This window comes from Myotis yumanensis, unplaced genomic scaffold (genome assembly GCF_028538775.1).
Source record: "Myotis yumanensis isolate MYYU_CA2020_CCGP unplaced genomic scaffold, mMyoYum1.0.hap1 SCAF_8, whole genome shotgun sequence".
NCBI lineage: Eukaryota > Metazoa > Chordata > Mammalia > Chiroptera > Vespertilionidae > Myotis > Myotis yumanensis.
This window is the reverse complement of record NW_027223759.1, coordinates 50,993,511-51,007,844: the sequence shown is the minus strand read 5'-3', so window position 1 is coordinate 51,007,844 and position 14,334 is coordinate 50,993,511. Positions and strand designations below refer to the sequence as shown.

Here is a 14,334-nt window from a genome sequence, read left to right as displayed (position 1 = left end):
TAATCAAAACTGACTGAAATACATTTGTTCTTTACAACCCTGCTACTGGTAGTGTGGTCCTGGACCACACCAGCATTTCCTGGGAGTTTATTAGAAATGCAAAATCTCAGGGTCCACCCCAGACCCACTGAATCAAAACCTACTTTTTACCAAGCTCCCAGGCAATTCTTATGCACTGAGATTTGAGAAGCAATGCTCTAAAAAGAAAGAAAATTTTTAAAAAAAGACAGAAACAGAACATTCAGCAATTTTAGCAACCCATTCAAATCCTAATCCACAGAAATTTCAGTCATTTACCAGCAGGCTATGCTGTCCCTGATGATTGGCACAGTGAGAATTGCTATGCACATAACTGTTTCTCTGCATGTCACTATTCTGAGGCATTTATATCTAATGAGTGACTATAGTTCCAGCTCCATGGGAAAATAACACAGAAAAGAAAATTGCTAAAATAGACCCAGCCCAGGGCCCGTGAAACAGGGGAGGAGAAAGGAGAAAGATCCTCTTATTGGTATGGCCTTTCAAGCTTACTTCCTATAGCGAAACTGATTTGTTAGTAATAAGTGTCTGATTTCTATGAAGATGAAATAAGACCATCCCTGTCCACTGATATACTGTACAAGTCAAGTCATTCGAATGTGAGAAAAGAGAGCTTGAGAAACACTGGAAGTCCATCCAGCCATGATGACTTTCCTCTTTTGATTGATTTTTCCCATCACTATAAGCATATCAAGGCTTAGGACATTATACTAGCAAGACTACAAGACCGAGTTGGCATGGTTAACAAAAGCTAAGCATGTGCATGTGTACATCAGAGGATTTGGAGAGGAGAGCAATTAGATGCCTCCCTATAAATATCAGTCACAGTCATATTCCAAGGCTTACAGCAATGGTTATCTAATTCCCACCCAGCCTATGTCTTTAGAAAGTAAAATAAATTGAGACCCTTTTCACAGGAAAAGGACAGGATATGGTCTCCTTGCCAGGTAGAAATGTTAGTATTAGACATTAGATAATCTCCATAATTTGTATCAGTCATAATTCTTGAGGCTATCTAATACCTCAAATTTATTTTTTGAGTGGAACTCAAAATCATTTTCATGTACAGACTATGGAACATGAGCTCATTGGGCACAGACTAAAGAGAAGCTTTAGTACTGATGCACAGCAAAGTCAAACACTATGTTGAAAAAGCTAAGGTCTAGAGCAGCCGTGGGCAAACTACGGCCCGCAGGCCGGATACGACCGTTTGAAATGAATAAAACTAAAAAAAAAAAAAAAAAAAAAAAAAAAAAAAAAAAAGACCGTACCCTTTTATGTAATGATGTTTACTTTGAATTTATATTAGTTCACACAAACACTCCATCCATGCTTTTGTTCCGGCCCTCCGGTCCAGTTTAAGAACCCATTGTGGCCCTCGAGTCAAAAAGTTTGCCCGCCCCTGGTCTAGAGACTATGAATAGGGATTTGATGCTTAGGATTTTGCCAAGGCAGGGGGAAGACCACTGCAAGGATAAAATTATGAATCCAGGTTAGATCCCATCACCTCAACCCTAAATTACCAAAATTATCATCCAATTAGGATCTGTGCTGCTCATCTCCCTCTTTCTTCCTCTCTCTCTCTCTCTCTTTCTCTCTCTATCTTTCTCCTCACTCCATCCCTCCCTCCCCTGCTCCCTCCTCCTCACTCTCTTTCTCTACTTGATTTTTTTAAAACTCACTATGATCATACTAATCTTACAACTTAATCATTTTATTCTCTTGCTAAAAAATTTTCACTGGTTTCCTATACTGAGTTGAATAATAGTACCCCCAAAAATATGTCCATGTCTTAACCCCCAAGAAACTGTAACTATTTCATAGTATTTGTTTGGGACGTAAATCCAATGAAAAGTATCCTTATAAGAGACACACAGAGAAAGGGAAGAAGGTCCCAGGAAGACAGAGGAAAAGACTGAAGTTAGGCAGTCACACGCATAGGGGCACCTGGATCCATTAGTCAAGACAGCTAACCCTCCTAAAAAAGTAAAGGATCAAATAATGACAATGGGAAATAAATAATGGATGAACATTCCCAGCATAAAAGAAAAATAGGAATTTGAAGATTGAATGCATATGTTGAGAATCAGGCAAGTTTTATTAGAATATATTTGAATGCACCTAGAAATATGACAGACAAATTACTGAACATCAATGGTTATAATAATATTGGAAAACAGCCAGAGAAAAAGGACTGATTACCCATAAAGAATCAATAATGTCATCACTGACAAAATACAATTAAAATAACCTCTCATGAAAACTCCCCAAAGTAGTTTTACTTGAAAGATATCACTGCGTGGCATGGAATGTCAACACTTATAAAACACACACCATATGGCACAGTCTACATCGACTACACTACATAGAAACACAGACTGCACAGTGCCAAGCGTTGTGTGAATTACATGTGTGAGTGCTTATGTATGTGGGTATGGACATCTGCACATGTGTGTCTATGCAACTGTACACATAGGTATACATACTCAAACACACAAACAAATACATCTATCCCTGATCATGACATAATTTCCTCCAGGAGAGAAAACTAACAGACCCAAAGGCATTAAAGAGCAGTTATAGACTCAGCTGAGTGTTACTAATGGCATCAATATCAAAGTTCAGAAGTGGGCAAGATTAGCAGTATGACCTGGCGTAAAAAGAAATCTGTGAACTATATTGGGCCTCAAAATCTGCACTGCAGGGTAAGGAGAAAGGAGGTGAATTCATAATGGGAAAGAGATGAGCAGAAGATGTGGTACTGAAATAAGATCATCTAGATTCCATCAAAGGACGTATCTAGTGGGAAATAAAGCTGCATAGTCAGTTTTCAAACAGATTATAACAAATGTTTGGAATCCAAAAACATTACCAACTCTTGAGATCAAGTAATAAAGAAAACAAAGTAAAACTCATTTTAACTTAAAACATCTATGATTTATAACACATCATTTATATTTCCAAATACCTTTGATGTCCCTTTAGTAGAAAAATATAAACCAGATCTTCTTAGAAGGAAGTAAGTCTTTTTCCAAGACTTCTTTCCCTGTTCTTTTGCATGTAAGAAGCCATGGATTTCAGGATATGTGCTTGAACTCAGAAACATCTGAAAAAAGAAATTAGACACTTCCATACTGTTTTTAAATCAATGGCATTGTAGCCTTATATTAATCATGCTCAGATTTCTAATATGAACTTGTAAAATCTAACAATATCAATACCACCTATATACCATTATAGAAATGACAATACATACACAACAGGAAATAAATCAGTCTTTCAAGCTCCAAGTGAAAACAGGTTTACAAAATATGTTTACATTCTAAGTTATCAATACTTAGCCAAACATTAAAATTATATGCTATTTGAATGTCCCTATGAAAAATTATACCTCATCTATGGAATTAAGTCCTGACACTTTTCACCCTTTTCTATGATTTTTTCCTGAGAACTTATCAATTTCAACTTTATTATGGTGTAGGACCATAATCCTGACTTCAGTTATTCAATTATTGAGAAAGTTAAGCCACGTTCACCTCCTTGATGAGGGTAAAGCAAATTCTATCTCTTTGTCTCTAGGGTTCTCAGTTGTGAGTAGGTATGCCAGGTTATGTTTTCCAAAGAGAACTACAACCATATCTTCTATTCCATGTGTTCTTATGCAAAGTGATCTAGCCACTGAATCACAAAGAGGTGGAATCTGTTTCTTCATGCCCCATGAATTTCAGCAAGGCTTGTTGGTGACTGCTTTAACCAATAGAATTGGCAAAAGTGAGAGTCGGCTCATTCTACTAGTAACTATAGTCCTTAACTAGCCTGATGGCTTCCACTAGTTAACTCCTGGAGGCTAACGGTCACATAAGAAATGTGACTACCCTGAGAAATCCTGGAGGATGAAACACCATGTGGGAGAGACAGAGCGGCCAAGGAAGACCAGGCACATGTAGTGAAAAGCCAACCTACAAGGGAATCTTCAATCTCTCCATGAATCAATGTGTAAGAAATGACCCACCTAGCTAAACCCTTGCAAATTTCTGACCCACAAAATTGTTGGCAAAATGTGAGTGGTACTTAAGCCACTAAGGTTTGGAATAGTTTGTTACACAGTAGTAATTAACTGGCACATGTGGTGGTCAGGAAAAAGACAATGAAAAGGAATAGCTCTGAGTGGCTGTGCTAAGTATCATTAATAAAACAATGGAAATGCATTAGCATCTCATTAGAAGAAGAAAATAAAAATGCCTATTAATAAATAAATGCAAAGGTAAAACTTGAAAGTAAGAGAAATTATTAGCTAAAACAATGGAACATTTTAAAAGGCTACTCAGGGAAAGGCTGCTAGTAGATATTTATGTTCTTTAAGTAAATTACTAAATTTTTTTAATTTAATGAGGCACAGATATTAATTAATTGACATGCAAAACAGGCAAGTACAATTTTTAGTTTGAGTGCTTTCCAAGTTATTAAAGCAAACCAATTAAATTTTTAAAAGGGGGCCATAGAGGTCACACTAGAGAAGAAAAAACATTTTAAAAACTGGAAACATAGCCTCGGTGGACAGAAGAGGTCAGCGCCTCATACAAAACCATCTGATTCCAAGGCTTTGGTTTTTCTTGTTTTTATAATTTAACATTAAAGTAATATAACTACATTATAGGAGAATTTTTCAAAGGTGGTGGAAGAAAAACTCCAACCCACCACCCTGTCTATCCCACTGGTGAGGCCCTGTGAAGGCTGAGAGTTGAGGTGCTGGGTACTGCTGCTACCATTTACCCGAATATTCTGATGGGGCATCTGTGAAAACCCAAAAGCATATAAGTAGCTTTAAGAAATATTTCTCGAGACTAATCATATTTTTAAAATATTTTGAAGTGCAAAATGAAATATAACCTCATAAGAAGCTCACAGAAAATGAATCTGCCATATCCAATATATTTCCTTATCAATATATTTAAAGTAGAATCTATATTGAAAATATTAAAAGTTTTCTTCATTTATGATCAGAAAATATTGAGTGGGTTGGGGGGTGTCCAGGGCTTAGATCAAACAGCACCCATTATAAAGAAATTGCTCACCCTCAACCTAGCAATAACTCTAGAGCTGCTAGTGTAAATTCTACTAATCTATCAACAATAAAATAAAATAACTGAAATCATTATTTTACTATAATGAAAATGACTTGGGAAATAATCATCGAAAGTTACAGCCAGTGTAGAAGAAATCAGCCCAACAAGTGCAAAACCAAGGAGATTTTTAATTAAATAACCAGTACTCTTAATTCAGCTAAGATATTTCAAGTATTTCTGTCATAGATATTACAAATGTTAGTGTATGAAATAGATATATTCTAGATAGTTTTTTTCTCCTCCTATTTACTAGCTAAATATTTTGTTACAAATAGGATTGAGGGCATTTGTTATAAAACTTAATACTAAATACTCATTATTAAAATGACTACATTTTACTGGAAATTTTAATTTTTCAAAAGACTAACATAATCTTTAAACACATCACAGAGCAAAATTGTAAGTTTACTTTCACGATACATATTTGTTAAATGCTTAAAATTCTTTGATAATTGGCCCAAACTGGGAAGAATAATAGGGAGTCTTATTGATTTAAGAAATTCTTTATCCAGATTTTGCTCTTTTCAGTTGTACCTCCAGCAAAAATTAATCATTCAAGGCATAACATTGCAAATTCTGGACATTTATAAATATGGACCTTAAAGTTTCCCTTTATTATTACTTAAATATTTTAATGAAAATGTATTTTACCTGCAAAATCAGTGCGGGGGATATTTCACCATTGGTTTCCGTTGAGAAAGACACCATATGCTCTGGGAAAAAATACTGACAAAAAGAAACAGGTTACATTATCCCAAAACCTGTGCTAAAACAGATTCAATTATGACCATTGTAATCTCAGGCAAAAGTTCTTTAAATCAGTGTGTCGAAAATATGAAGTGCTTTTAAAAATGCCAGTCCCTGGACTCTGCCTTTACGTATTTCAATGAAATAGTCAGAGTAGGACCCAGAGTAGCAAACACATTCAGATGATGCCCATGAAGAGATTTCCATACTTCACTTTACACAAAACACTGCCCTGGAGACAGTACCTGCTCCTGCATCTCTTCCCTGAATCCTGCAACCATTCTAGCAGGTGCTGGTGCTAAAGGACTATCATCTCCATTTTAGAAAGTCAAAGTTCATAGAAGTGAAAAGCATAGTCAAGGTCACAGCCCACAGTGTAGAAGAGCCAGAGAGCAAAAATCCAGTTCTTTCCACTAATTGTTTTTCCAAACTTGTTTAATCATAAAATTTATCCAGAGTAGTTGTTTGATATAGGAAATCTCAGGCCTCATTCCTGAAGAGCCTGATTCCATAGTTCCGGGTAGTCCTGGATCTTGTGTTTTTAATAAGCACTCTCCCACTCCTCTGGATAATTTTTATAATCAGACAAGTTTGGGGAAATATATTCTACACTAGAGGCCTGGTGCACGAAATTCATGCACAGGTAGGGTCCCTAGGCCTGGCCAGCGATCAGGGCTGATTGAGGCCTTCCAGCTGCCGGCGGGGTCTTCTTTCTGGCTGCCAGCCAGGGCCATTTTACCCGGCTGCCGGCTGCCGGCTGCCGGCCAGGGCCTTTCTTCATTCTGTGCCACCCCCTGGTGGTCAGCGCACATCATAGGGAGCTATTGAACTCCCAGTCTTCCGGTTGAACCCCCAAGGGGACACTTCGCATATTAGCCTTTTATATATATAGATTACTTCTTCTAGAGTGGGTTTTTCAACAGTAGTTCTATTAACATTTGGTCTAATAATACTGAGTGGTGAGGGGAGAGGGACTTGTCCTGTGCATTGTGGGATGTTTAGCAGCATTCCTGGCCCCTGCTCACTAGCAGCCCTCCCCACACACTTTGTGACAACCACAAACATCACCAGACATTGTCAAATCACCACCCCAGTTGGGAACCATTGTTATAGGTCTACAAAATGAATGTATAGCTTGTTTACATTTTTAAAAAATAGATAAAACTCAGAATAAACACTAAACCATATATTTATAATTATGACTTTTAAATTCTTGCTTTTTATAAAGATTCATAACAAGAAAATAGTTTCCCTTCAAATTCTAATTCTATTTAATTTTTATTAGAACTCTTATTTTCTTGGTCAAAGATCATTTTGTTTTCATTAATAGGTTCAAATAAAACAGTAAGAAGTCTTTCAGGGTTTGAAAATATTCTATTTATGTTTCGTATCACATATTCTCCTTAAAGGATTATTTCAATCCGATTATCCAAAACCTAGTATAAAAGTGCTATAGCTGCACAAAAAAACACAATTTAAATAATAATCCCAGAGGCTATTCTGACTTCTCCAGATCCCTAGTCTTCATTAGAATGTGACATACATTTATTATCATTTAAAGAGAACTACAATGAAAACAGTATTTACTAAATAATACATTGATCTTTATCTAATTTCTACTTTGCTCAGTGATTACTGCACTGAAAACAAAATTTGTAATATCAAGATGCATGTCAATCTTTTTAAATTGATTTTAGAGAGGAGAGAAGGAGAGAGAGAGAGAGAGAGAGATTTGTTGCATTTATTTATGCATTCATCGGTTGATTCTTGTATGTTCCCTGACCAGGGACTGAGCCCACAACCTTGGCATATTGGGATGATGCTCTAACCAACTGAACTATCCTATCCTGCCAGGGCCAGATTCATGTCCATCTTAAATTTCTGGTTTAAGTTACAACACCCCCAACAATCATCAGTTCATTTTTACTTTAGAAATTATATATATTTTAAATTTCCCAAATTCTCTGAAAACTAATAAACTATAATATTTTGAAACCTGCTTCATCAAGCAGGATATCTAATAATTCATTCCCTAAATCAAATGTATAGAATTTGGTTTTCTTTAAAAGCAAGAAAAAGAAACAAGAGTTCTTGAAAACCATGTATATGAATTTCTGTGATGATGTTGACTAATCAATGTTAGAGTAAGAAGAAATATGACTGCCCTAACTGGGTTGGCTTAGTGGGTAGAGCATCGGCCTGCGGACTCAAGGGTCCCAGGTTCGATTCTGGTCAAGGGCATGTACCTTGGTTGCAGGGACATACCCAGTGAGGAGTGTGCAGGAGACAGCTGATCGATGTTTCTCTCTCATCAATGTTTCTAGCTCTCTATCCCTCTCCCTTCCTCTCTGTAAAAAATCAATAAAATATATTTAAATAAATAAATTAAAAAGAAGAAGAAATATGACTGAAATTATAAAGGACCACAATTCTTACCTACACGTTACCAATTAGGGAATTATATTTTATTTATGGTGACACTTTTCTTCACATAAACTAAAATAAAATTCAACTAATTTATTTATTTTCCACGACTATTAATGAGGATTTCACTTACCATTGGATTTTTAAAGAACTCATATTTGGCATAATTTTTTCTAAAGTATAGCTTATTTTCTTCTTCCATTCCCCAGTTAGACAGCACTTCAACCACCAGTTCATGATCTTCTATTATTCTTTCTGTAAAGAATGTTTTAGTTAGTATGTCAATGGATAGATGGATGGATAAAAATATAGCTAGGTAGACAAATATACATATGGATATATAGATCCATACAAATATATAAAATATATTATGTATATATATTTATTTAAGATACAAAATTTCAACTCAATTCTGAAATAGGTAGATTGATAAAACTTTCTTCAATTTTGAATTAGTAATAACTGATTTTTATACCAAAGCAGACTGGAACCTGAAGAGAAAAATGACAAAATATCACAATGCATTTTTTGCTAATTGTGAACCTTCTTTTATTGCTATTTAAATTATAATATAAGTTTGATAACAAATCAGCATTAAGAATATGGTAGTTATTCTTTTTCTCCAGCTCATCATGCTGCCAAAATTAAAATATTTGCCTCCAGGATGAACAATGCAGCCCATGAAGAGGAGAAAAATTTTGACAGATTCAATACACATTTAAGACACATAATCTGTATAGTTAAGAAAAATTAAAATAAATGCTTTAAAAGGAAAATATTAATTCAAATATATAACATTTTTAAGAAACCTAATTTATTGTGGCACTTTATACTTTCAAAGTAATGCTCAGGGAAATACATATTGTATTAACAATGAAGATAATTAGGTAGGATGGGAAGGCACTTAGGAGGAAAGTCACTTAAATGAAATAAGCAATGACAACTTTAAAGCAGTGAACATAAGGTGCAAAATACCTATTCACTAAGAAACTGTGATATTCTTAGCAGCACTATTCATAATAGCCCCAAAATGGAAAATACCCAAATGCTTATCAACATGAGAATGAATAAATAAGTTGTGTAAAGCACCCAGTGGAATATACAGTGATAAGCAGCTATATGGATAAATTTTACAAACATAATATTAAATAAAAGAAGTCAGACACAAAGAGTATTTACTACATGAATTCACTTACATAAAGTTCGACACAGGTAAAATAAATCTACAGTGTCAGAAATCAAGGTAATGTGGATAGTGGGTGGGTAAGTGGGTGTCTGGTGGGAACCACTGAGCATGGGAAATATTCTGTCAATCTGAGTGTGAATACTCAGGTATATGCAATATCTGAGAATTCATCGAGTTGTCCACATGTGGTTTGTTCACATTTCTTAAGGCATGTCATACTGCAATAAAATGGTAAAGAAACTGTGAAATAACTGATGCAAAACAGGAAATAGAGAACAGCCAAATAAGGAATCTGCTTTTTCTAGGACCTTTTTGAAAGTATCCGTGTCTCGGAAATTCAACACTCAATAGTGATCTGTGACCTCTAACACCCGAACCCTTGAAAGTAATGTCATACTTAAATAGAAGCTTATTCTTCTGAAAGGAAGTTCCTGCAAGAGTGCTCGATGAATATGGATGAGTTTGAGCTAAGTGTGTATCGACACTCTCAGTTCCGTTCCTGACTCTGACTGCTCTTTTTCTGTCTCATTGACTAGCTCCTGTAGCTCCTTCTCCATCCTAAGATGCAGTCCTTGGCTCAATTCTTTCCTTTCCCTTTCTCTAAACTAATTCATGCTACCCTTTTTAGCCAACACATCTGTCAAGTTCCTTGAAGTGAAATCTCCAGCAACAGTTTCTTTCAGTCCCACTTCATTCCTAACTGCTAGACTTCCTACCTCCTCTGACACAGTTTGTCTGAAATCAAAGCCAGTAAGGCAGTTCCTAAAAATATTAAACAACTAGAGGCCCGGTGCCCCAAATTCGTGTGGTTGAAGCTGAGGGAGCAAAAGGGAGACTACCAGAAGAGGTTAGAGAAGTAATGCATTGAGGGGATTGGGGAAAATGCTGCAGTTCATAGTGAGGATCTGGTTTTCCCTCCGAGTTAGATAAGAGGTCATTTCAAACAGAGAATATCATGAACTGATGTGTTTTCATTGGATTACATTGGTTGCTGAGTGCAGAGCTGATTTTAAGAGGCTTAAGGGTGGAAGTAGAATATTATAATTAACAAGGCGATGGATGATGTGGCTTGGATTAGAGTAGCAGTCTACATGTAAAAAGCGGGCATAATCTGGATGTATTGTGAATGTATAGCTAATGGGATTTTCTGACAAGTTTGACATGGAATGAAAGAGAGAGGATAGTTAAGGAAGACACCAAGGGTCTTTGCCTAAGTTCTCAGAAGAATTGCGTTGCCATTACTGAGTTTGAAAGACTGTAAGAGAAGTAGGCTGGGGCGGTGAAAGGGAGGATCCAAGAGTCATTGAGCTGTTGAGTAGGAAGTTTCATCCCTAACAATCTTTCTATCCTTACATATGTCTGCTCACACAAACCCAGCTGATATTTTCAAGCTTATGACATATATGTCCACATTATTAAACATAATATGTGCTAAGCATTATATCTGTATTCTTCCCAATTACAGTGGGAGAAAATGTCAAGGTATTAAGCAAGATAGTTGCTTGTTTGTTTCTTTATACCCATTGCTTCTCTCTAACACTAAGTAAAGCACATGTGTTCCCCTCACAGGATACACTATTCAGAGAGGGAAATGATAAAAAGATGCATTTTCTTTTCTTTTGAGCTTCAAAGTAGACTTTATCAATCTTTGAGAGATAACTGCTTGGAGAGAAAAATACGTAGCCAATCCTCCATTGCCTCTTAAAGGAATCCACCCTCTGTCCTCTGGGGAAGGAACTGTAGTTAAGGAGTTAGTGGAGAAAAGGGTGGAGTGGAGACTGAGAGAGAGCTAGATAGTAGGCAGATGGTGTAGGTCCCAAATGACACTGTATCCTATCCCCTTCCAGAACTAGAGCCCCAGGGTGAGGAGTTGATGGTGAGGAGTTTTTGTGTGGTCCAACCCACACTATAGCCCATGAGACCTCTAGCCTCAAGTAGAAGCCCGGCATCTAGCACGGTAAAGAAGCAACAGCAGAGTCTAATATTGAGACAGATGAGTCCATAGAATCCCAATATGGGGAAAGAGCATTGCAGTGGTACCAAGTGCCCCAGAAGGAGCATGGAAGGGACAAGAGAAAACCATGAACTTAAGGGGCTTTATGGCATAGTCAATAAGCTTGAGAGGAACAAGAGTTTTCAGAACATGAAGAGTTGGACAAGAGTTGGGCAAGAGTTAAACAAATACCCCTCCTGGGACTTAAATGCCCAACCAGAGTGCTGGAGGAGTAAAAGTAGGTCTAATTCTTCAACTGAGAATATTTTAAACTTGTATGCAACTCCTTTCTAGAACCTGAATTTATTATTTACCCCAACAAGACTGAGAACAATCCATAAAGCAAACAAATAAAGATTAAACTGTCTGCTGTTAAGAAGACAGGAGACAGAAGGTCAAAAATGTATTCAATTATAGAAATAAAAGAAGTTATATATCTACAAATCTCATTCTGAGGCCTTTTTCATTATTGTACTTAATTCTTATAATATCTGCAGTAGGCTGAATACTGCCCCAAAATAGTTCTGAATATCTGGAACCTGTAAATGTTATCTTGTATAGCAAAGCCTTTATAAATGTCATTATCTTAAAGATATTGAGATGAGGAAAATATCCTAGATTATCCAGGATGGCCCTAAATCCTAACACAAATATCCTTATAAGAGAGAGACCGAAAGAGATTTGACAGAAAAGAGGAAAGGGCCCGTGACCACAGAGGTAGAGACTCAGGTGATGTGGCCACAAGCCAAGGAATGATGACAGTCACCAACAGCTGAAAGAGACAGGAATGGATTCCCCCTAACACCCCCAGAAAGAGGATGGCCTTGCCAACACCTTGGTTTCAGGCCAGTGAAATTAATTTTAGGCTTTACCTCCAGAATCCCTAAAGATTACATTTCTGTTGCTTTAAGCCACTAGGTTTTTGGTAATTTGTTACAGAAGCCTTAGGACACTAGTACAATAATCTAATGAGCAAGTTATATCTCAATTTTATAGAAAATAAAACTGAAGTTCAGAATAGAAAATCTCAGGATTTGAATGGCATCACATGTCTGGCCTCAATTCAACACTCTTTGCACAGAGTTATCTCTGCCATCACTCGAGCTCCCACCTAAGGGAAACCTCAATCACCTCTGCTGAGTCTGTTTATATCCTGCTCATTCCTTTTATTTTTCATCTAAAATCACTCTCATGTTCCTGTGGTTCTCATGTTTCAATTACCTCCAATTATTTTATTTTGAAATGTGTTCAATAAATATTTACTAATTAAGTGAAAATAAACAACCACATTTTGAATGGAAGAGGAAAGAAAATAATAGGCAATATTTCCAACTATATCAATCTTAACTGTACATAAAAGTAACGCAAATCATTTTAATCTGGGAAACATCAAAAAAAAGAAAAGAAAACAACAAGAGTAGGAAATCCAAGTGCTTTTTAAGAGCTCTAGCAAACATGTAACAAAAGAAGAATGAGGAAAATACACGTGATCACCAAAGAAGCTGCAGTCTAGCCAGGGCTTTGCTGACTACATGCAAATAAAGCCCAGCATATCAATCCAGACAGGAAAAATAAGGGATATGATATCTATAGAAAATTTCAAAGAAGTATAATACCACATGTTTAAATAATGCAAGTACTAGCATCAGGAAAACCTGCTGGTAATCTTCAGAAGAAAAATTTCTTCAAATAAAGCTAGCAAATACTACAGTATGTAAGAAAGCAAAAGACATACTTTCCAATCCCTTAAATAAACTTCTGGATACCATTTTTAAAAAATATATTTTTATTTATTTCAGAGAGGAAGGGGAGAGAGAGAGAGAGAGAGAGAGAGAAACATCAATGATGAGAGAGAATCATTGATCAGCTGCCCCACACTGGGAATTGCGCCCACAACCAGGGCATGTGTCCTGACCGGGAATTGAACGGTGACTTCCTGGTTTATAGGTTTACACTCAACCACTGAGCAACACTGGCTGGGCTCTTGATACTATTTCATTGAAAATTCAGATAACGTATAAAAAAGCAAATAAAATCCAGAGAATCAAATGCAGCTACAGGTTCTTACCTCATATATGCATCTGGTAATGGAGTTAAAACTTCCTTATTACAGAATCTGGCTTTTTAAAAATTATATTATATTAAAACAATCTTTTTAAGTTTATGTATCTCCATCCCAATTTGGATACACTAGCATATTCCATCCCCCCAACCAAGTCTCATTATGTTAAATAATTAATGCTACAATAATTCAAATAACCCCAAGAGGCATAATTGATGATCAGGTAATCACATCTTACAGAAAATTAGTGGGGCTTCTTTTTAGAGGCAAATATCCAACTAAATACAGACCTTAATAGGGGAAAAGTTCACCATGAAGATACAGGATGCCTAAATGGATTACTTTGAGAGGAAGAGAAATATGCTTAAAGGGGAGGTAAAGATTTACAGAAGACCAGCTTTGTTTTTCCTGAGCCTAGGCATAAGACACCATCACCAAGACCTAAGAAAAAGAAGGAAAAACAAAACAAAACAAAACAAAATACCAGTCTAGATGGCTTACAATACACTTTCTCTTTAGTCTTCCTTAGCTCCATTCAAAAACCAAGCAGATTTTAACCAAGAAATCCTAGTAATTTATAATATATTTTAAAACGTCTAAATAAAACAAATAATTATTTAAACAGGGGGCTCCTTGTTGCAACATTTCAAAACAATGACATTAGAAACTATCACACAGAATGAACTCAGATACTTTTTGAGTAACTATTTGAAAAGCGACTCCAGGCAACTTTCACATAAATTTACCATGATTATTT

At 36.2% G+C, this 14,334-nt stretch overlaps 1 protein-coding gene across 2 annotated transcripts in view; it reads right to left on the bottom strand.

The window, feature by feature from the left end:
* Positions 1-14,334, bottom strand: part of GRB14 (growth factor receptor bound protein 14) — a 107,309-nt gene that overhangs the window by 20,054 nt on the left and 72,921 nt on the right. For both annotated transcript variants that reach the window (XM_070422851.1, XM_070422852.1), the window contains 3 exons: positions 8,470-8,591; positions 5,817-5,891; positions 3,008-3,145 (listed from right to left, as the gene is read on the bottom strand). In XM_070422851.1, coding sequence (XP_070278952.1) covers positions 3,008-3,145; positions 5,817-5,891; positions 8,470-8,591 — 335 coding nt within the window. The remainder of the gene's footprint in view (positions 1-3,007; positions 3,146-5,816; positions 5,892-8,469; positions 8,592-14,334) is intronic.